This window comes from Lissotriton helveticus, chromosome 7, assembly GCF_964261635.1.
Source record: "Lissotriton helveticus chromosome 7, aLisHel1.1, whole genome shotgun sequence".
Classification (NCBI taxonomy): Eukaryota; Metazoa; Chordata; class Amphibia; order Caudata; family Salamandridae; genus Lissotriton; species Lissotriton helveticus.
Window position 1 is genome coordinate 714,696,851 of NC_136068.1, and position 24,882 is coordinate 714,721,732.

Genomic DNA, 24,882 nt, shown 5'->3' on the forward strand with positions numbered 1-24,882 from the left:
CTAATATATGTAGACTATTATCTACATGTGTCCCTTGTATTTGTTGCACAGCAACCAAATAGATAGGGTCTGTTCGGGTTGCACAGTGAACCAACTCCTCCCCCCTCCCTCCACCCACTTCCCAGTCTGCCATCCTGACACCAACTGTCCATCCTAATATATGTAGACTATTGTCTATAAGTGTCCCTTGTATTTGTTGATCGATAGGGTCTGTTCGGCCTTTCGATTAAAAACACGCGCGTATTGGACACACGCGTATTCGAATCCAACGTTGTGTATATATAAACACGTGCTAAAGTTGCAAAGTGAACCAACTCCTCCCCCCACTCTCCACCCACTTCCCGGTCTGCCATCCTGACACCAACTGTCCATTCTAATATATGTAGACTATTGTCTCTATGCTTCCTTTCTTAATGTTGCCAAGTGAACCAACTCCTCCCACTTCCCAGTCTGAAGCGCTAATGTTGCAAAGTGAAGCAACTCCTCCCCCCTCCCTCCACCCACTTCCCGTTCGGCCATCCTGACTCCAACTGTCCATCCTAATATATGTAGACTATTGTCTATATACGTCCCTTGTATTTATTGTGCAGCAACCAAATCAATAGGGTCTGTTCGGGTTGCAAACTGAACCAACTCCTCCCCCCTCCCTCCACCCACTTCCTGGTCTCCCATCCTGAAACCAACTGTCCATCCTAATATATGTAGGCTATTGTCTCCATGCATGTATTGTAGTTGTTGTGCAGCAACCCAATCTATAGGGTCTGTTCGTCCTTTAGATTAAAAACATGCGCGAATTTGACACGCGCGTATTCAAATCCAACGTTTTGTATATATAAACACACGCTTATTCGAATTCAACGTTGTGTCAAAATTTCAAATCAATCGGTAAAGAACTTTCATAGGTTTAAGATTTTTATCAAACGCACATTGACATTTTCATGTGTCTGTTTGTGCTTTTGATTAAAAACATGCGCGTATTCAAATCCAACGTTGTGTATATAAAAACACTCGCGTATTCGAATGCAACGTTGTGTCAAAATTTCAAAGCAATCGGTAAAGAACTTTCAGAGATTTGAGATTTTGAACAAACGAACAGTTACATTTTTATTTATATAGATAGATATTTTGTGCACGCGTGCTCCGGCGCACCCCTCCCTCACCCCCCCAACCCCAATAAATGCCAGCTGCCACTGCTAATTCTATGGCTGGATAAAGCAAAGCCTATCCAGACATGAAAATATTACCTGCTTGTGTTTAATGCTACCTGTCAGCGTTCACCTCTAAATGTAATCAAGTTAAGTTACTCTAGACACATTTAACCAACTATGGAATTAAGAATATTAATAATTCTTATCACATTATCTATATCTGCAATTCACCTAAAAGTGATATTCACACATTTTCGATTCCTAATCAAATCAACGTTATAAAAAAGCAAGCCAGATGACGTTTTTTGACATAATTTAAATTAAAACTTCCCACAAGTTTTTACAGAATGCTTGTAATGTTTTCAATTAAGGGTTATTGTAAATTAATACATTTGACATTCATTTTGCAGTTCAGAGAGTGGTAGTAGTGGTGGAAGTAAGTCTGCTGCAGTGCTTGCCAGTAGCCTCACGTATGCAGACATCGCTTGCTGTCGTCTCTGTTTGTCCTCAGTTGTTTGTTGCCTGTGAGCGGACAACAATAAACATGGCTCTGATAAATTTAGCCCCATGTTTTCATCAGATGTTGGCTGATGACTGATGGATATCTGATCACTGGGTTGGTGCCTTTTTATAGGAGTGTAGTGTTTGGTTGATGGTCTGGCGTAAAAACAAACCTCAGTTATGAATTCTGCAACTTACAGCCTTTCTTTCATGGGGACATTCTTGTTGCAAATGCAACTTAGTTTTGAATTTTATTATTGTTACTGCCAATAGAGGTATTCGAAGGGTTGGATGGTTGCCAATTCTATCTCACACCTATTGATACATTATTTTCACATGTTGGCCAGAGAGTTGGGAATTTATTTTCTGAGTTTGCGTCTGAATTTGCTTCTGTTGCTTATCTGGCTGAGTTGCACAGATGAGCTGTTCCAAGATTTTTGCTGCAACGGCAGAGCACCCCTCTTTTGTTTCCCATTTAATTTAAGCATCTGGAGCCCATCATGGCATCCATTTAGGATCCTGGATGTATAGCTGGATCTGATTGGATCCTGGATGCAGCAGCAAGCAAGGATGGCAGTCCTTGCTTGCTGCTGCAAGCAAGGACAAAGGGCATAATGAGAATACCTTGCCAGCCATGATCCCTAAGAATAAGCATTGAGGCAAGGAGATGAAGCGATCACAAAATACAGTTAGTGAAGACATGTTGTCAGTCTTTAGTCGTATTATTTTACATATAAGATACATACCAAGCTGGCCCAGAGCGAAGAAGCAGGTCAAAGCCTGCCCAAGACAAGGGCACATCAGCAATGCGGAGTGTGTGAGATGTGTGGAGAATGTGAGAAACACTGTCCAGATAACATTGTTCAGTCAGAGATGGGAGAATGCTGGAGACTATGGAGCTTATAGGGAATTTGGCAGGCATGGTACTCAACCACAAATGCGATGGAGTACCCTGTCTGCCAGTCTGCAACTGTCATGTAGAAAACCTAGCTCGATGGCCCTCGGGCATGGGCCATCATTCCAAGTACTTCCGACAGAAAGGTGTTCTGGTTTTATTTGAAAAGCAAACTCCCATTTTAAGAGTTTGTTTTAGAAAAATAAAAGCTTAACTGAGTGGGCACAAAAAAAAGGTGACATACAGCACAGCTTTAGTCCCTGTAAAGAAGCCATAGTGGTGATGGCTCCTCTGAAAGCACTGCAATCTCCTCCAGGCAAGAGGAGATCTCTAAATATGAGGTTGTAGTCATCCAGGGCAGTGGAACCCATGACACTCTAAATAAACCCATATGTGTTCCCCAGAATCCAGGTTCTGAAGAAGAATGAAAGTGGGCAGCAATGTAATTTCTCAATTACATGTAGGCACTCCACGTATCCCTCAACAGAACAATGCTGTGACCATTCACAATAGTGAATGTTACAACTTTCATGAACCATGACAGATTTTTAACCGCTTAACCGCAGCAGCAATTCAGCCGCGGTGCGGCAGTTTAGCAGAGTGGGCGGGGCAGCGTCGGCCAACAGACGTGCGCAGCACTACGGAGGTAGTGCTCGCGACGGTTCTTGGCCGACGAACGCATGGAAGAGGTTACAGTCTTTATACTTTTGATAACTATGTCCTTCTTCCCATACTATTCTGGTTACTTTTTTGTCTGGTTTCAATATCAATATTGTAGGAGATACCATAGATTTTTTGCCTTTGGTTGGACCCTATATTTTTGCTGGCATTAGAATTCTGTGCACTTAATGCTGCTAACCAGTGGTAAAGTGCTCGTGTCCTCCCTTTAGACATGGTCAAATTGGAAAATTCCTTATTGGTATATTTAACTTTCCTATAAGTCTGTATATGGTACAACATGTTCACAGGGCATGTAAGTTAAATGTCACTAGTGGACTGCAGCACAAATTGTGCCTTCCACTGTGGTGCCAGTGTAAAATACACCTCCAGGCCTATCATTGTAGCCAGGCAAAGACAGTTTAAACACTGCAATTCACCATGTCAAAATAAAACCTTTGGACATATAAAAACCTCTCTCTTAAATATTAATAAGTCACCCCTATATAGCCCTTTGCACCCAAATGGCAGGGCGCATGGCATTTAAAAGTAGGACAAGTATAAATTAAATGTTACAATGCCCTTTTCACTGCAGCAGAACTAGTGTTCCTAGAAGACTAGATTACAGATTACAAATCCAAATACTGTATCTCTGAAAATGGGATAAGCTAAAAGCAAAAAAAAAAGAATTAACCAACTATTTTTAACATTTAAAAAAATTAAATTGAATGGTGATGGTGGATCTTTTATTAAATATCAAGGAAAAATGACTTTTAGAAAGTTACCTTTCCCTGTCTGGAGTTCCTGGAGGCTAATTTGCATTTGCTCTCAAACTTTTCCCAGCCACTGATTAGGATTTGAATAGGTGTCAAAAGGATGTAAAATGCCTCCCAGGAACTAACAATAGGCTGACTTAAACGGGCTGAAATATCTCTTCTGAAATTCCCAGAATATGCAGGGTGGAGTTGTGAGAACCTTTTTTGACATTACAGTGTCAAATTCTTGAGTGTCAAATCCCTCTTAACAGGTCTGAGAGGTTTACAAATAACACTTTGGGGGGCATTTGAAATTAAGGGAAACAGGATCCCAAAACAATTCTTGTGTATCTCCTGCTAGAAAACTCTACTTTTGATCTACCAAACACTGGGGGTGCATTTGAAAGGAAGGGGTTGGCCCAGGGAACTCTTACCCTGACGATTAGGGCATGTCCAGGAGTCATTACCAAAACTACTAGCTCATGCCAGTCATAAATGTATCATCTCTAGGCACCCACTTCAGAACACTTTCTGGACTTGAGAAACAACAGAAGAGGACTCTACCTGCTGTCTGTTAGGAGCCCTGAAGGACTGGACCTGCTACATCTTGTACCCAGGACTAAGAATTGGACTCCAAAGGTGAGTAGGCTGACTTGCTCTTCAAGCTACAAAGATACAATAAGCTCAATGCGCTTTAGAATCAGAACCTGGATTGGACTCTGCTGCTGACCTCCTGCCTGAATCCCAGTGAGTCCCTATGTCCATTCATTGAGCTGGTGAGGGAGTTTCGAAGTGCACTCCTGTAGTGTGTTGGAACTTAAATGATTAAAGTTGGAAGGTAAAATCTTTTAACAGGGCAAACCTGGTTGGAGTATTCGACCTGTGCCTTTGCAGTCAGCCCAAAATTGCACCTAGGTCTCAGCCTACTTCGACCACTATAATTGGCACTTTGTGCTACTGGGCTTAAAACTTTGAAAAATCATATCTCCAGTTTTGTTATTGATTTTGTAATGTTGGTGTCATTTCTGTTTATAAAATTTGACTCTATTTTTCTAATTCGGTTTGGGATTATTATTGTTTTATATTTTGTCTGTAATATTGTTTTGGTTCTACATAAATACTTTCCACCTTGCCTCAAGGTAATCCTGTCTGCTCTGTGCTATAGGTACAGGAGTGTTGAGCTCAGTTTTATTTAGTGACTTAAGTAGTTTAACCTGACAAGGGTTATGATTCTCCCTTGAGGTGGCTAGTCACCCACCCCACTTAATAATCCAATTTCCTAGAGTTACCATATGCCCTTTCTAACTGTCATATCAGAAAGTAAGGACTATGTCAGCCTCCTGCTTTGGATACCCACCTGATAAGCACTAATATGCCTCTTCTACCCCTGTTATCTATATTGCCTGTACAACATGATACATTTTTGAACACACTTGTGTACATCATCCACTCATGTACAACGTTTTATCTGTATACTACCACACCAATAACCTTGTTCCATTTAACACTCTTCTCTAATTCGCCATTCCAGCGTTTACCAGGATCATAGTTTCATCCAAATATGCAACTCTATGTTGCAATTTCCTGCTACTCAGTAGCAGCTCTACTAGGTATTTGAAATTTAAATTTAACTCACCCTGTTTCCACTATGCCTGTGTACCTCTTTTATACACTTCTGACTGCCCCTATTTACCCACCTTGCTACGTATTATACCCTACATGAAGTGCACTTTATGTTATCAAGATGCTTAGAGAATTTGGATATCTCCAATGTACATTTACACCAGAGCTTTAGGAATATAAAGTAAAAAATATATATTTGGACAAAATGGTTTGAAAAAACAGCAATTAGCTTATGCACCTTGAACTGAGCCATGGTATATCCTCTTTCTCTTGTGTCGTGCTTCACAACTGCCCATCTTTAGAATTGACAGACTCAATTTAAAGATATACATTGATAATTTTAAACTTCATAATTGTCCTTCTTAAACATTTATTCTCCTCTTTTCATTTGAATGAGGACCTAAAACTATTTGTGTCATTGCATGCTACTCCTTTAAATAGTCTACTTGAGAAGTATGCTTTTGGTATTCTTAAACACAAGAACGAGACAGTACCCATCTTCAAGATCTTCCAGGTAGCACAGCGGCTCCCTCTGGAAGGCACACAACATGGAACAAACAGACTCATTAATTGCCTGAAGTTAAACCACGTGATCTCACAGTGAAAAGAACAACCCTGGTCCCCAGCTATTATTTTCATCACGACCAGCTGCACCACATACAAGGCCACCATTTGCAGAACCCCTGGAGACCTGGCTACGTCAAGTGGCTAGCCCAACCTCAGAATCCAGGGCATCACCTTTCTGGAAACAAAACTACAAAAAAGAGAGCTCCTGAAGACAAACCTTCTGCATTTTAACTCCCAGGATCTGGAATGATATCCCTGTCGACATCGGAAGTGCTTAAACCCTTCAAAGAGCTAAAGACTCGTCTCTTCAGAGATTAAGGGGCATATGCATCAAGCATTTTTGTCTTCACAAATGGGCGATAAAAAAAATGCTTTTCAGATGCAGCAAACCCTATTTTGCGATTCGGTAACCTGTAACCAAATCGCAAAGTGGGTTTGCGATTCGCTATTAGGGCGTCCCTTCCTAATACCGAATCGCATAGGTATGTAGGAATGTTTTGTGACCGAAATGCAGTTGCAAAACATTCACATTTTACCACCTACTTTAAGTAGGTGGTAACCCATTTGCAAATGGGAAGGGGTCCCCAAGGGACCCCTTCCCCTTTGTGAATGTATGTTGCAGCATTTTTAAAAGTGCGGTCAGTGGTCCCACGGACCACTGCCTACTCTTAAAAAATGAAAAGAAAACTTTCACTTTTGTTTTAGAAACGCATTCTGTTTTCCTTTAAGAAAAACAGGCTGCATAAAAAAAATAGCTGTATTTAAAAGCAATCACTGACATGGTAGTCTCCTGACCCCAGCAGGCCACCAGCCCTGTGATTTTTGCTATTCCTAGGGGGTCTCAAATTGTGACCTACCTCATTTATATTCATGAGGTAGGTCATTTGCAATTCCCTAGGAATCGCAAAAAGTGTTCTCCACACTTTTATGAATGCCGTTTTGCAATTTCCTAATTGTGAATTGCAAGGATTCTCAAGTAGGAAATCGCAAAACGGTTTCTTCATACATCTGGACCTAAATGTTTACAAAATAGGTATCATTACAGACAATTGCTCCGCTTTGCTGTAAACATTCTTTAATTGAATTTTAGGGCCTCCACTCATGTTCAGCATGCTTCTGCATCCTGGATTGGTTTAGCACTGAACAAATATCCATGCACATACATATACATACGTATATACATACATACATACATAAAACCCAGAATAAATTTTCTCGTGACAATAGCTCCCTAGTGGTATATCAGTCAGGAACATGGGAGAAATTAATTCAGGATAATATATAGGAAAAGAAGTCTGGAAACTAGATTTCTATGTAGGAAGGCCATAAGCTCGGAGTCTACAAAGGGTTATTCAATGCTATTTTTTTACACTTAAAGAAGAATGTAAAACAGCAAACTAATGTCAATGAAAATGGCTTTTATGGGTGAATTAAAATCGTACCACTGGTCACACTTAATTACCAGCTAGCAGTGAAGGCACATTCAGAAATAGCGGCAAACATCTGCAGAGTAATCTGGATCTTTTAAGAGACACACTGAGATGTTTTCTATTGGTGTGACTGGAAAGGTTAACTTTTCAGCAAGGAACAAAGGCTGAACCTGAGGTCAGGAGTGCTGTGCTTTTCTCACACTGGGAGTAGAGGGAGGGCAGAGTGATAGGAGGGAGCTGCAATTTCCCCTGCTGCGGTTGCCCCTCCCACCCCCTATTCCTGGAGCTTCGCCAGCATAAAGGGAAATGCCATCAATAGGTCTTTCGTGTTCCCGAAGCTGTAGTATACAGGCATAATCATTGTAATGCTTAACCTAGACACCACAAAAAAGACACAGAAAAACCACATTGAATACATGTTTAAAAAAAAATATAACTAAGAGGTAGGGCTCATGAGGTAATTCAAGATATCAGACGCAAAAGTACAACAAATCAACTCATAAGAATCAAAGTCCAGTTAACACACACAATTCAAAGTCCAGTTCATATGAATCAGTTTAGAACAGGTCAGTCAATCATAATTCTTTGAATAACCCTATGTCGTCTATACGTAGTGTGTCACTCCAAACTGTATCACAGAATTAGAAGTCGAATGACAATAGGGCTTTGGGGGGGGGGGGCAGACGACCACCGGGAGGCTTGCCCCCCAGGGTTTTTTGGGCCTTTGTGCAGCCCAGAACCCAATTGGGCTTGTTGGGCTACACTTGGGCTAGGGAAAATAAAACCGGCCATTTTAGGGTGCTGTGTCACTATTTTAGTAAGGTGACATGGCGGCAGTTGGGTTAGCTGGGTGCGTGGGTGGACATTTTTTTTCTAGCTTTCTGCCTTGCTTTAATTGAGTAGGAGCTTAGTTGTAGGGATGGCTGAGGATCCCCGGGTGAGTGAAGCCATGCGCCTGTTTGCGGAAGCAGGCAGCATGGACTTAGTTCGGGTGCACCCCGCTGTGAGGTCCGTGCGGCGGGCATCGGAAGGGGTCGCCGCAGCGGTGAAGGCATGTTCGCCACCGCGGGCCCAGAAAGCGGGACACAAGAAACCGTTCTTGAGTTAATGGTGGGAGCAGGTGGGGGTAGGGACCAGGCACCTCTTGGAGTAACCCCTGGAGGTAAGGGAGTGGGGGGAGGGACCAGGCAACCAGGCTCAGCAAACTTGGAAGGCAAAGTGGGGTTAGGTGGGGACAGATGCTATCCCTTGAATTAGGACGGTGGCTGGAAAGAGCCGCAGCGAGGCACAGGCAGAGCTGGTCTGAGGAGGGGGTTGGGCAAAGGACAGCATCCCCGCGATACTGGGTGGTGGAGGTGACACTAAAGGGAGGCCCCAGCTAAAAGTGGGAGAGGGTTTGGGTACGCGTCTGTTAGGCTGCTGGACATTTTTGAGTGGAGTGAGGGGGAGGAGCAGGAGGGGAGGAGAGGGGGCACCGGCGATGAGCGCCTGCCACGGCTGAGGTATATTTGCACCGGAGGGAGTGCCAGGGGCGATCTCTGGCACGGCGGGGGGACACTCATCAGGTTTGTGCAGGGAGAGAGTGAGGGGGCAGATCAGGCTGAGGGAGCAAGGGACAGTTCGGTTGAAGGTCGAGAGGGGGGTTATTGGCAGTGGTGTCCAGGGTTGCCAGGAGCAGGTGAGGGCATTAACCCCGGGACGTTGGACCTTACTTTCCATTTGCAGTGGCACCTGGCCATGAATTCAGGTGAGTCCCATGTGGCTACGTGGCACAGATCTGACGGATGGGCATTGTCACCAGTGGGCAGCCAGACCCTGGCGAGGGACCTACAGGATACGGCAAGCTGGAGGATGGAGGCACGAGCATTGGTGCCAAAACCCCGGTGGGTCGATGCGGCCTCAGGGGCGGTGGCGCAGGGCTCTGGGCACACACAGGAATTAAGGATTACGGCCAGGCCAGTGTGGTTCAGGAATGGGCTTGGGGGAATTCATATGCAGTGGATGGGAAGTGGCACAGTCAAGCATGTGGGAGTCATTGGCAGGGGGACATTTGCAACTGTACTATGACGAGGATATAGTTGAGGAAGGGGAAATTCGAGATGATGAGGATGAACAGAAGGGAGGCGGAGGGGCTTGAGTAATGCTGTGCCTAGTGTGTTGCAGATCGACCGGGAAGAACGATGTACCAGTACAAATAGCATGGTGCCACCTCCTGCACGACTGGTTAGGCGGCGGGATCCGGTGAGGACGCCGACCTTGACGCCAGGTAAGGGCGAGAAAGAGGCAAAGATGTTTAGTCACATAAAAGGGAGAGTGTCAGTGGGGACAGATAACCGGGGGGTGAAGAAGGGAAGGTGCGTTTGTTGACGGGGTTTTCCTTCAAGGATGCTGGGGTAGGTCCTGAGTCACTTGATTTAGTCGGGGGACTAGAAGTAGGAGAGGGCAATGGCAAGTGGGCAGGGGGAAGAGCAGGTAGACGGGTCAAGAAAGGTGACAACTACAGAGGACAAGGGCGAGCAGGGCGCACAGGCAGATGGGACTAAGGAGAGGCATAAAATTAAGCTCAGGCAGCTACCATACATGGGAGTGACAAAGTCGCTGGGAGCACACCTAAAGTTATCGACAAAGGAGAAGATTTGGAAAGGAGAATTAGTAGATATGTTGAGACTGCCACATAGAGAGCAAAGGGCCAAAGAAGGGTCGAAAGTGAAAGAGCTAGAACTGGCTAAGAGGCCCGAGTGCCCATGGCCATTTAGAATTGGTTGGCGTCCTTCTTGATACACGCAAGCGTATACTGCGAAAAATACCCGGATAGATCCGTTGCCCTGTTTAAATACATGGATGTGATCAGAAGAGCACAATTGACATACGGGGGATACACATGGTCACATTATGATGCGGAGTTCAGGGCTAGGCTCGCATGGGACACAGAGGCCAAGTGGAGGGAGATAGATTCAGATCTTTATCAACAGACAATGGAAGCAGTGAAGTTTGGGAAGACCACATATACGGCCAGTTGCCTGCCACTGGTTTACCGCCCCTTTCAGAGCCTCCCCACTCGAGGGCAGGTGGGATACACAGCTAAAGGCACAGGAAACATGCAAGGGGCATGTTGGGATTTCAACAAGGGTACATGTTCTAGGGAGTACTGCAAGTCCAGACACGAATGCTCGAAGTGCTGAGGCAGGCACCCATTGGTACAATGCTATGGGCCAGGCTTCAGAGGACAGGGTCAGCAGATAAATCAAGGGGCACAGCAGAATAGGGGTGACAGAGGAGCGCAGGGGAATATGGGGAAAGGTTCATACACCCATTAGACAGGCATGCTTAGAGCAGTTTTTGGCAGCCTATCCACTCGCAGAAGACGTAGATTTATTGAGAGTAGGTTTCAGAGAAAGTTTTCGACTAGGCTATGAGGAGCCTCGGTCCGCCAGGTGGGCCGAGAATTTTGAATCAGCTGAAACACACAGAGAGGTAGTGAGGGACAAACTGTTTAAGGAAATAGTGGAAGGGCGCCTTACAGGCCCATTTTCGATCTGCCCCATCAAGGATCTGATTATTTCTCCCATATGGATCATGCCAAAGAAAGAACCAGGGTAGTTCAGGCTGATACTTATTTATTTATTTTATTTTATTTATTTTATTTCAAAGGTTTTATATAGCGCTGGCTAGACCCAGAGGTATCAGAGCGCTTTACATGAGTATCAGCCCAAAATGTCAGGTTACATCGTTACAAAGGTTACACAGTTATTAGAGCCTGGCAACATAGTGACAAGTAAGGTCGAGACAAACAAAAAGGACATTTACGTAAGGGAAAAAGCAGGCAAGAGGAGAGATTCAGGGGAGGGGGTAAGAGCAGGGGAAGTAGACAGAGAATGGAAGAGGGAAAGAGGAGGGGAGGGTGAGAGACACAGTATGGAAAGAGGAGGTGGAGGGTGATGGGGACACAAACCGGTAGACAAGTCAAAGCTGCGTCCAAAGTCCAGTAAGCTGTGATCCCAGGGAAAGTGGCATAATTTCCCCATCTCTGTTGCGAGAGCCTCCCTGTACGCAGTGGACTCTCTCCACTGTGATTGTATTCTCTCCACCAAATTTGTATTTTAATCTGCCAATAAGTGGACATTTAAGCAATTGATAGATTTTTATGGTATATTCCGAAAGACCAGTGAAATAAAATGATGTTGGTAGAGTGTATATTCTGAGCAACTTTTAACTTACAGACGTAATACATGCATTATATTTTTCCCTTCCTGCATATTAGGTATGATATGAAATTTAGTGTGCTAAACATACATTTCTGTACATCTGTACAACAAAATATTTGTAAGACTTAAAAATTTTTTATTTGTATTTGTTTCAAAATATTTCTTTACAATACTTAGTTTAGCTCAAGTGTCTTCGGGTGAAAACTTCTGACCATTTCCAGGGTGGCAAAGGTTTGGAGAGGAGTTTGTGAATGCCCATCGTCTTACAAGCATGCGGACGTTCAAAGACTCCCACTACAAGCAACGCCTTGATCCACTAACTACTTGCATATGGTTTACTACTGCACAATTGCTCAATGTTGTGGTGTACAGTACAAAGTTGTATTCAGTTATAAGTAACTCCTTTTGTGGATACTCAACAGGCATCATTGTGAATGAGGTCCATGGTCTTGATGCCTTTCCACCTACATCATTAAATTACACTTGTAGATCCCTCCTTCCCGAAGGTATCCCTTGCCCACTACACTCATCCTCTTAAGACGTGACACTGGATGCAACAATGGATCACTCACCACAGGTTCACCAGAAAGGGGTGCTCCAGCAGCTGCATCACCTGCAGTTCCTTAAAGACATTCCGCACTTCATTGCGCTCCACACATTTCTGCTTGTTCATGTACTTCATAGCGTACATTTTTTTGGTGTCCCTCTTTTGAACAATGCACACCTAATAAGAAATACAAGAAAAAGGCACAAGATCACCACCTTGCAGAGGCTTCATGCTGTCAGATTATGATATACTTGGCACAAAAAAAGCCTGAAACTCACCGCCAATGCAAGAATGAAGGCTTTTGTCAAAGGCTTTATAAAGATGCAGAGTGGTGAGGCTTAAAAGGAATTATTAAAATCCCATCCCCGTCGCCAGTGTAAAGATGCTGAGGTGCTAATGCTTACAGGGAATTTATTTAACTCATAACTTAGAGGGAGCAAACTGCAAGCCAACTGACTTCCCTGGAATGTGGAACCTTGACATGGAAGTCGACATAGAACCTTGCAATACACTATAAACACTGTTAAAGTGCATTAAACGCATTAAAATGCACTAAGCTTTCCTTTGCAAGACAGACCAGAATATATGCAAACTTTATAACCTGATCATTGTGACAGTACTGCACTATTGACTCTACTACACTATTGTCAGAATTTAAAATAAATTTTTCCTTTTGGGAGGGTAAAATATTTACATACCAAATTGGTCAACCCTTTATTAGCCTACAAAACAGGAAAGGAGAAAAAACTACTGCATTTGATATTGGTTGTCACCTTTGCTCAAAATCGGTTTATTGTACTGCCCAACCTAACGATGGTCCTTAACTATTGGTCCCAACCATTGTTTTAGTTTGAATACTAAGCATCTATGTATTGATTTAACATCTTTTAAAAGTATTACCCAATTAACACCCCAACTATGTTTCTGCTGGAAATCCCCCTTTTCTCAGTGGTCACTCCAGATTTCTCCCCTTTTGCTGGACCATATAGTTTTGCTGGCTTTAAAGCTCTGTGAATTTAACCCCGGCAAACCAGTGTGGTACTGAAAATTCTGGACCCGTGTCATAAACATCGTCATATCATGACGATTTTGGTATCAGCAGACCGAGAATGACGAGTATACTATATACAAGCATTTTCGTCATATTCGAGTGACGAGATCACCCTGAAATCAGAGATTCCGTCCTGAACCCTCGGGTTCCATTTTGTACACGGCAGCCATTTTGTGGTTGCCCTCACATAGGCCGATGACTAAGGCCAAAACGAGTCTTAAGGACACGTACACCTTTGCTGACTTTTGTGTGACCTGGGAAAGCTGACTCCACTGCCCGAAGCCAAACCTGTTCGGCCAGTTCCTTTCCCAGTGGCCGCTTGAGATTAGAATCAAGGCACAGCATACCATAAAACCCTTCATTGCATACAACTATGCCAAATCTTACACACACCTGTCTCTGTTAATTTCTTTATGGCCTGCTTTACGAGGAGGAGGTGCCCGTTTTTATTAGGGGTCCGCCCGATATCTGATGAAAAGTGTTGGGCCTTGCCGGGTAATTGATTGTGGGCTGGACAAACTGAAAATGGGCTTGTCATCATGATTCTGCTTTTTCTTTGTCGTAAAAATATGTGAATGGTCAACTGTAAAATAAGGAATGTTTGCCTAAAGCATAATATTTTGTATAAAAAGGGATGGCTGGCTTTGGAAGATGGAGCAGTCTCCTGAGAATATACACCGTGTTGTACTTCTAGGATACCTGTTACTGGCTGCAGCCAATAAAATCGATCTTTGACTTCACCAAGAAGACTCTGTGTTTCTGTAGTCTGAGACAGGAGAACTCAAAGTCTTTGGGTGTGTTCCCTGGCACCGCTGGGTTCTTTAAAACCCAGTACTTCAGTTAGCGCCCAACGTGGGGCGATTTCAGCGGTACCGGTCCAAGCCAGAGGTTTGTGAGGAGCTTCGTGTGAAATTCTGGAGGAAGGCCAACCACTTCATCGACCCCTGTATGTCGTCGTGGTCCGAAAGTCTTTGCTGCGAGGTTCCCCGCTTCCCAACGGCTACGAAGGACTGCTGCCCTGACTATCGACCTGCCTTGGACCCTTTGATGATTGGTAGAGCGAGACGATAGACGAGTCTTCTGGTGAAGTCATCGATACCTCAGTTAAGTATAAGTGGAGCGTCTCCCAGTCCTTAGTTTGGTTCTTAGTTTGGGTATCCCCTTGGGATCTTTGATTTGGAACTTGCAAGTACCAAAGCCTAGGGACTCGTGTATTCACGAGACTATCGTATTCAATAATCCTTTGAAGTTTGAAGCTAGACTAGTGAGCGAAGATGCCTGGTCTTAGCAGACTTGGAAATTTGTTTTGTCTTGGTTGTAATAGGGATTCCCGATTGGAGGACTCGTGTCCGGTTCCTCCGATTGGAACTCCAACCTATGAACTTTATGTGAAGCATGGCGTAGGCCCCATCACATATAATGAAGTATGGATCCGATACACCAGGAAGGATGGTGTTCTAAAATGGCCCCAATATGGTAGTTTTGACACAGAGATTTTGGATAATTTAGAGGTTAGACCTTTTAAGAAGAAAGCCCGGCCGGCGATGTTTGACTCTTTTCGCCTATGGCGTAAGGAAGCCAAACAGAAGGAAATTAAATTAGCAAAGAAAATTAAAAGAGAAAAGGGTATCTCGATAATGCAAGCTGCTACGCAGTTTAAAGATAACGAAGAAGAACAGGCAAGTGAGCAGTTGCACAGGCAACGTAAAATGGCGATTGATAAATGTTACCCAGTTTTGCCGCCTCTTCAGCAAGATGCAGCAAAAGAACTTGAAAAAGATCCTTTAATGTCACATTTGTTAAGTTCGCCACCCCCTTATGCGCAAAGTGCTACAGCACCTCCGCAACCTTTAGTTGTACAACCTCCGGTTGTTTTGCCTCAGGTTCTTCCACAGCCGCCAGCTCCTCTTCAGTCAGCTCCTACTGCTACGGCGCAGCCTCCTCAAGGGCCGCCGACTTTGCTACCTGCTCCGTCTTTACTTCCTACGACTTTGCCTACTGCATCGACTACCTCTTCTGATATTCCCCCTGATACTGCCTATGCGTCTGCATCGGCGTCTGCCTTGCCTCACTCTGTTTTTCCTCCTGTTCTTTAGTCGACTTCTCCTTCTGTTCGACAAAGAATGACTGATACTGTTGCTAGTCTTCTATATCCTCTCTTTGGGGCAACAAGTATGACCCCTGTTTCAACGCGCAAACAGCTGCGTAGTCAACTGCCCGACTCTAGAGAGCAGGAAACATTGGATTATTTGGCACATAAATGGGTTACCGACCCCACAAGATATGCGCTAGAGTCTGTTATGGATGTCTTCCATCAATGGGAAGCACCGAAGCAGAGATATGGTTTTGAGAAAATGTGTGCTTTTCTTTGTGAGGAATTGGAGGAAAATGATTTGGAAGCCAATCCGCCTGATTTATGTCGTGTACGGTTCGAGTTTGCAAAAGGCACGATTGTGGGTTCCGATGTTAAGAAAGCAGTTGCGACATTGTTATCGTTTAGGAGCGAAACTATTTCTCAACAGTTGTTTGAGCCTGACCTTTCTGTTAAGAGGAAAGTGAAACAATATCCAATGAGAGAAGTTCCCCCAGTTTGGAGAGAAGGGGACCCACATGCTAATCCAGCCATTCCGCCTCATTTCCAGCGTGTTTGGGTACATGTTCCATGGAAAAGAGCTGAAGTACTGGCTCTTAAACAGACATTACCTGACCCCCGTAAAAAACCTGCAGGGTACTATAAGGAATTATCACAGACTGCAGACTCATGTATTATGAATCTAGCTGACATAGACATGTTGTTTGGAAATGTTGTTCCGCAGCCTTTATGGGGATTGATCCGTCATACGGATCATGCGCAAGAGTTAGGTGATTCATGGGTTAATATCGCTGCTGCAGATGGCCGACAAATTGGCGGTGCTAAACCCGAGCCTCTAGTTGCAGACCTCCCTGGTAAGATTGTTACGTACATGAAGACTTTAATGCCTGCGATGCGTGTGAATTGGGACAAATTGTCTGCATGTAAGCAGAAGAAAGATGAAACAGTGTCTGATTTCTTCACCAGGTTTGAAGAGACGTTTATCGACCACAGTGGTCAAGATATGAGTACAGAAGGTGGTCAACGGTTGTTCGTTGACAAGTTTGTGCACAATTTGCTTCCCGAGTTGTGTAAGAAATTAAAAGATTCCGAAAGTTCTTGGGCCATTTCCTCTTCAGCACAGATATTGGCTACGGCACAGTATTATGAAAATAGAGATAAGGATGAGAAGGATAGAGCAGACAAGAAAACTAAAGAGCTGAAAACGAAGGTTCTTTTACAGCAGGCGTATCCGCCTCGTAGTAACCAGCGTGACTATCAGCAACCTCAACAGTTTCAGAGGAACTCGCAAAGGTTCGAGTATCCTCAACAACGTGCTCTGGTAGGCCCCAATCAGTGTTCATATTGTAAGGAAGAGGGTAATTTCAAGTATAGTTGCCCTATTTTGTTACAGCGTATGAATGGTACTTCTGGTGTAAGAGGACGAGGTGTTCCACAAGCACCTAGAGGTAGAGGACGTGGAGGGTTCCCCCAGAACGCACGTTCCTTTCCTCCACAAAATTCAATGAATAGTTTTGATCAGCAGAATAACGCGTCTGGAAGGATGACTCAGTACTATGCTGATGACTACTATGCAGAAGATGTGAACATGGAAGGTAATGATTGCTAGGACAGCCATGGACAAAGAGAGGGAGTGGTTTCAGTTCCAGTAGATCAGAGTGGACCTTATGTTGAGGTGATTACATCAGGTGTGTCAGAGCCTTTTTTGTTGGATACTGGTGCGACAAAGAGTTCTATTATGCACTCTAAACTCCCTGGCGCACCTTTGTCTGGCGAGATGAATGTTTCAGTAGGTTTTTCTGGCGCCCCAGTTAGGAACCCGATTTCTAGTCCTATGTCCCTTACTGTTGGACCTTGTGAATTCGAAGCACCCCTTATTCTGACGACAGGTTGTGGTGAGAATTTGTTAGGATTGGATCTGTTAAAACAATTGTACGCAACAATGTATTGTTCTCCTTCGGGAGTACAACTCACATTGGGTAAGAAAGTGGTCTCCCCAATGTATTTGTCGAAGGATAAACTTCCGACAGAATTGTCGTTTCTTCCTAATATTCTCTGGGCTACTGGTCCTAACGATGTGGGTCTTTTGGAAATACCGCCATATGTTGTGACATTGAAAGCCAATGTTAAAATGCCACGCATTCCCCAATATAAGATCTCTAGTGAAGGTGAAAAGGCGTTGCAAGCAATCATTTATGATTTGATTGAAAAAGATGTAATTGAAGAAACAAGAGGCAACGTTTGCAATAGCCCTGTTCGGCCTGTTTTGAAACGTACTGACCCTTCTCAGCCACCTGTTTACAGGTTTGTGATTGATCTTAGAGAGGTGAACAAAATCGTTGTGCCACAATTTCCAGTTGTTCCTGATATCACTGCCCTATTGACTATGATTCCAGCTTCCGCGACTTGGTTCTCGGTGATTTACTTGAAGAATGCTTTCTTCAGCATCCCGATTGCCGAGGAGAGTAGGGATATTTTCGGCTTCAGTTTAGGAGGCCGAAGCTTCCGGTTCAAACGCGCTCCTCAAGGCTACTGTGAGAGTCCATCGATATATAGTCAGGCTTTAAAAACGCAGCTTGATACGATTGTTTTACCTGATGGCGCTACCCTTATTCAGTACGTCGACGATTTGCTAGTCGCTACAGATACTGAGGAAATTTGTAAAGAAGCCACTTGTCGTTGTTGCGTCATTTGTCTGATTTGCATCACAAAGTGTCTCTTTCAAATTTGCAATATTGTCGACAAGAAGTGACCTACTTAGGTCATCTCTTATCGAAGGAGGGAAGGAAACTGACCCCAGAAAGAATTCAGGCATTTGCAAAATTGAGTGTGCCAAAGACACAGAGAGAAGTGCGTGCTTTTTTGGGTATTACATCATATTGCAGACAATGGATACCAAATTTTTCTCTGCTGGCCAAACCGCTAGTGGCATTGACCTGTAAAGATACACTGAATCCCCTTCCGTGGTCTAAAGATTGTCAGAAAAGTTTTTCCGAATTGCGTGATGCATTGTGTTCGGCTCCTGTGTTGGGTACCCCCGACTACAGTAAGCCCTTTACACTGTATGTCCACGAGAAAGAAGGATATGCATTGTCAATGCGGACACAGTCTTTTGGGGACAAGCAGCGTCCATGTGCGTATTTTCCGTCGACTTTGGATCCGGTAGCTAGAGCGTTGCCGAGTTGTTTGAGAGCCACAGCGGCAGCAGCTGTTTCTATTAGACAGTCTGCTGGTTTAGTGATGAATAATACATTGATTGTAATGGTTCCACATGCAGTGGACACTTTGTTAAACAGGACCAAGACACAGCACTTAACTAGTGCTCGATTGTCAGGTTACGAGTTGACACTGTTAGCAAGTCATGTGCATATAAAGAGATGCAACACGTTGAATCCAGCTACGTTGTTGCCGATTGTAGCAGAGACAGATGTTTCTGAACAGCATGACTGTTTTCTCAGGACAGAAGAAGAAACGAAAGGGAGAGTAGATCTCAAGGACACTCCTCTTGTGAAGTGTGATGGTACCTTATGGGTGGATGGTTCATGCTTCAAGCTTCCGAATGGTGATACGACTGCGGCATATGCTGTTACGACTTTGCATACGATTGTTGAAGCTGCACGTATCCCCCATAATTCAGCTCAGGCAGCAGAGTTGATTGCACTTACGAGAGCGTGTGTATTATCGAAAGGAATGAAAGTGACCATATATACTGACAGCCAGTATGCGTTTGGTGTGGCTCATAGTTTTGGACGATTGTGGAAAGAACGTGGGTTCCTGACTTCGCATGGAGCTAAGATTCAGCATGGTCAGTTGGTGAATGAGCTTCTTGAGTCTCTTACTTTGCCGTTGCAAGTTGCGATTGTGAAATGCAGTGCACACAAGAAGGTTACTGATGATGTTGGTCGTGGCAATGCATTTGCTGACGAAGTCGCAAAAGAAACAGCAAGGGATGTGATGAGTCGAATGTATGTTGCAGGCCCTGCAAGATGGGTTGGTGACGTTGGAATGTGTGAAGATACGATAGAGAGTGTGAAGTCTATTCAAGCTGAAGCTACAGAGAAAGAGTTGAGTCTGTGGAGAGAGAGTACGGGTAAAATGGATGCAAATGGTTGTTGGGTTGAATTGTCAGAGCATCAGCGATGGTTGTTACCCGATGCGTATGTGCTTGCAGTGGTTACAATGGCCCATGGAATGGCTCATATCAGTGTGAAAGGGATTTGTAAGTTGTTGGCTCCAGTATGGCAAAATGCTGGAATTCGTAAGTGTGCAGAGAATGTGGTCAAGAATTGCATGGTGTGTCTGAAATACAAGCCTGGTAGGGGAACCCCAACTCCAGCTGGTCATTTTGCGCCTCCTACGTATCCGTTTTAGGCTTTGCAGCTAGATTTCATCCAAATGGAAAGGTGCAACAATTTGAAATACGTACTCGTTGTTGTTTGTGCCTTTTCAAGATGGGTAGAAGCATATCCCCTGAAAGATAACACTGCCTTATCCACAGCTAAAGCCCTTGTCAAAGAATTTTTCCCTAGGTTTGGCCTGCCGAGAATGGTCTGGAGTGATAATGGGAGTGAATTTGTGGGTCGAGTGATGAAGAAAGTATGTGAAGGGCTAGGAATCCAGCAAACATTTCACGCTGCAAATCACCCTTCATCAGCTGGACTAGTAGAGTGCTATAATGGCACTCTAAAACTGAAATTGGCCAAGATTCAAGCGAGCTCTGGTCTTAAATGGCCTGACGCTTTGCCTTTAGCACTTTTATCGACAAGAATGTGCATTCGCGAGTGGGACTTAGTCCTTACGAAATTGTGTTCGGTCGCCCGGCCAACATATGGGGAGTGCCAAGGCCGACAAAATTCAGTGAAATTGAACACCCTGTACTGCTTGATTACTTGTATGATTTGACGGCTAAATTGCGTGTTTTACACCAACAGGTTCATGATACTCTGCCTCAAGCTTCTGAAGATCCAGGTCACATCATCGATCCTGGCTCATGGGTCTTGGTGAAAAACTTCCAGCGGACAAAGAATGATCAGCCCCGTTGGACCGGCCCACACCTAGTCCTTTTGTCCACGAGATCAGCAGTGCGGGTGGAAGGAAAGAAGAACTGGATACACGGCGTACACTGCAAGAGGGTCCCTTTGCCTCTGCCGTACGACCGGTGGGTCCAGGAGGGTATTGCTGACTCTGAGACTGAGACTGTGCCTCGTTTTCTGCCTTTCAGCGATGCACGTGTAAAAGGAACAAACTCTGAACGTGAAAGTGACAATCTTTTGCAAGAAGCTGTGACACCGTCAATTCGATTGGACACTACCGAGCCTGAACTCTTGTTCCAAGACCAGACATTACCTGGAAAAAGCCGTTATAATCTGAGGCCAAGAACTATGGACAAATAAATTCCTTTTCTTTGCTATTTTTGAAAGTGCAGCTCTCTCATCCGAGAAACTTTTTTATTTTTGTTTTTCGAACCACCATCCGGGTTCAGCTGTAGGGTCGCGGGCGACAAGTCTTTGGAGTGCAAGCCGAAGACACAAGGTCGACGATTCTGGTTGGTCCTTGGGAGTTCCCTGGACTGACAGGTGCATTCCTTAGCACGGAACACCCTACCTCCGCAAGCAGCAAGGTTAGAGGATGGAGTTTTTCGAGATGGAGAGACCTTCCAAAGAGATGAACTTTAAAGCCAAAATGTGTATAATGATGACCAAGAAACGCTTTTTGATATTATGCATTCTCATGTTGTTTAGTGTAATGATGTTTTTAATAGGATATGTCTTATTCTCTTTTCGAGTGACATTTGCAACCACTACACAGCCCATACCTCCTTCTACTGTTTCCTCGCATTCTTTTCACCCTCTACCTGAACATGAGTCCGTTAGAAGATTAGAGTTCGTAAATAACTCCTTCGTTCAGCTTTTGCACCAACACCAATTAGTAGTGAACACGACTAACTGTTGGGTGTGTGGTCTCATGCCTCATACTACTGATAAAGGTATCCCTTACCTGGTCCTGCCATTTAGCCATAATGGTTCTGTGTGGGCATACAGAACGATGTTCATCTATGCTCATGAAGTCCACCCCCTACGTTCTGTAAAAGATAATCCAAAGAATAGTGCTCTAGTTAAGGGTATAGTAGATATGATTAGAGAAGCTACTTCCTATAAGACTATCCCGAGAGAGGAGACACTAGCGTATATTGGATGGAACATGACCGGATATGGAGTTACTCCGAGTGAGAACCAGCGAGCAAAGAGATCCTCCCCGATTTGGATTGTACCCCATCAGGGTCACCTATGTCTGCAAGGTAATGGCAAGAATCCCAGAGCTCAGTTAGGGAAGAGTATCTGCACTGAGACATATGTGTTTGCGTCTCAGACTTCCCCTTCGTTCCTAGCAGCTAAGGGTACCTATTTCATCTGTCACGATAGAGCATACACATGGTTGCCCCCTGACTTTTCGGGCACATGTTTTGTTTCGTTCCAGTTGCCTCCCACCTACACAGCTGCGGCAGATTACCACAAGACAAGGGTAGTTAGAGGTGTCTTCAGTAAGGAAGACACTGCAGGACAAGAATTGGGAGATTTCTTGAGGGTTTTTCTGCCGTTTTGGGGACCTATGGTTAACAGCAGGAACATAAGGCAATTGACAAGGGTGGTTGAGTCCACCGTAGTTGAAACTGCCGGTGCCCTTAGTAAGTTGACTGCTGAGCTCCAGTCGGATCGTCTTATGACTCTTCAGAACAGAGTTGCGTTAGATGTCATACTTGCAGACCGAGGTGGGGTATGTAAAGTGATGCAATCAAGTTGCTGTGTTTTCATTCCAGATAACGCTCCGACAGTGTACCAGGCCATTTCCAAACTGCATAAGATCTCTGAATCCATTCATGTGGATAAAGGAGATTGGTCGTTGATGGGATGGTTCTGGGAACTGTTATCTGCCTGGGGATGGAAGATTCTGATGGTCATTGGGATGATCTTAGCCATTCTTTTCCTGTTCTGTCTGTGCGTACAGTGTGCTCCTGCTATATGTGGCCTCTGTGCTACATCGTGTGTAAGGAAACCTGTATCAAGGGACGAGCTAAGTAATAGGATGATGCTACAGCAAAATCTCAATGATTTTATGAATATAGACCTGGACTCAGATTAGCGTGAGTGTAGGTTAATTGCCTATGCAAGGGCAAAAGGAGGGCCTGTGGTACTGAAAATTCTGGACCCGTGTCATAAACATCGTCGTATCATGACGATTTTGGTATCAGCAGACCGAGAATGACGAGTATACTATATACAAGCATTTTCGTCATATTCGAGTGACGAGATCACCCTGAAATCAGAGATTCCGTCCTGAACCCTCTGGTTTCATTTTGTACACGGCAGCCATTTTGGGGTTCCCCTCTCATAGGCCGATGACTAAGGCCAAAACGAGTCTTAAGGACACGTACACCTTTGCTGACTTTTGTGTGACCTGGGCAAGCTGACTCCACTGCCCGAAGCCAAACCTGTTCGGCCAGTTCCTTTCCCAGTGGCCGCTCGAGATTAGGATCAAGGCACAGCATACCATAAAACCCTTCATTGCATACAACTATGCCAAATCTTACACACACCTGTCTCTGTTCTTTTCTTTGTGGCCTGCTTTACGAGGAAGAGGTGCCCATTTTTATTAGGGGTCTGCCCGATATCTGATGAAAAGTGTTGGGTCTTGCCGGGTAATTGATTGTGGGCTCGACAAATTGAAAATGCGCTTGTCATCATGATTCTGCTTTTTCTTTGTCGTGAAAATATGTGAATGGTCAACTGTAAAATAAGGAATGTTAGCCTAAAGCATAATATTTTGTATAAAAAGGGATGGCTGGCTTTGTAAGATGGAGCAGTCTCCTGAGAATATACACTGTGTTGTACTTCTAGGATACCTGTTACTGGCTGCAGCCAATAAAATTGATCTTTGACTTCACCAAGAAGACTCTGTGTTTCTGTAGTCTGAGACAGGAGAACTCGAAGTCTTTGGGTGTGTTCCCTGGCACCGCTGGGTTCTTAAAAACCCAGTACTTCACCAGTAGTAGAAGTTCAGTGCTCCCCCTTTAACTGCTTTGGTGCTTCGGACGGCCCCCAAACAACAACGCCCCTAAAAAGTTTTTTCAATTTGGAAGGCATCGGTGTCCTTTGTAGAAAACTAGAGAACAGATTAAAATATTACTCCTGTATTTCAGGAATGGGACCAGCTAGAAAAATAATTAAACAGCTATTTTTAATATTAAATAAAATGGTGAAGTCGGATTTTCAATAAATATTAACAAAAAGTAACTTTTAGAAATCTACTCTTTACCTACCTGAACTGTCAGGGGCTAATTAAGAAAAGTCTATGCTGGCTCTTAGTATTTGATACGTGTATAACTGGTGTGCAATACTAGGAGCAAACAATAGGTTGGCCTGAATGGACAGCAATTACTTATATGAACACCACAGACTATTAGGAGTGGCAGCAGCAGGTATCCTGTGAGACCACACTGTCAAATCCTGCTTGACAGGACTGTTGAGACAAGGTAACATTTGGGTCACACTAGAAAGAGAGAGAACTATATAGCGAGAAAATTGCTATGGATCCCCTGTCTGGTTGGTGAAGGGCTTTCTTTTGTTCTACCAGACTTCACTTTCAGGGTTTGTTGTGGGTACAGTACCTGCTTGAAACTGAATTTTAGAATTAGATTTAAGAGGCCACTAGAATTACCATAGTATACTCCCCACACACAAACAGGCAAACAGGAATTCCTGAAAAGCTGTGTACACTTGGCACCAGAGACCTGTACCCCGTTGGTTGGGGAATGCACAGGAGGTATCCCACCCACTAACTGGTGCGAGGCTGTTGTACCTTGTATCTTACGTTTCCACAGTTCATGCTTAAGCCTATATGGTTGTTCACCTTTAAACCTGTGATGATTACTATGCTCTAGAATGTGGGGTCTCCTAGCAACTGTGTGAAGCTTGGACATTCCTGTTGGAGCTGTTGGCAGAGCTGGTTCTCCTGACTCTGCTACCCATGTAGCCAATAAATAACCAACTTACAACTGCTTGTGTCAACTTGGTTACTACAAAATATTGGTGATGAGGATGGCTACATGGAGGAACCCACGCAGCTGATCTAATGATTCCTGATAGTTTTTCTTTCGAAGATTGTGTTTTGCTGAACTTTAATACTGAAAATATCACTGCTGGACTCCTGCCTCCAAGTTATTTCTGTGCCAATTAATGCTGTGCTCTCCTGCGCTATCTAATACTTTTAAGATCTTGAATCTGTACCCAAGAGGACAAGTGTTTACCTTTAAACCTCCGGAAGCGGTTATTTGCCCCGCGCAGCCTGCTCGCGCTTCCAGCCTCACTCAGCCTGCCTCCAGCTTTCCTGTCCTGCGGCCTGCTTGTGCATCCA

The 24,882-nt window shown here is 44.2% G+C and overlaps 1 protein-coding gene across 1 annotated transcript in view; it reads right to left on the reverse strand.

Annotated features, from left to right (window-relative positions):
• The window catches only part of STK32A (serine/threonine kinase 32A), a 574,428-nt gene extending 561,929 nt beyond the window's left edge, over positions 1 to 12,499 (reverse strand). Inside the window, exon 1 of the mRNA XM_078650656.1 lies at positions 12,354 to 12,499. Within this exon, the coding sequence (XP_078506782.1) occupies positions 12,354 to 12,472 (119 nt within the window). The 5' untranslated portion in view covers positions 12,473 to 12,499. The remainder of the gene's footprint in view (positions 1 to 12,353) is intronic.
• Between the last annotated feature and the right edge of the window lie 12,383 nt (positions 12,500 to 24,882).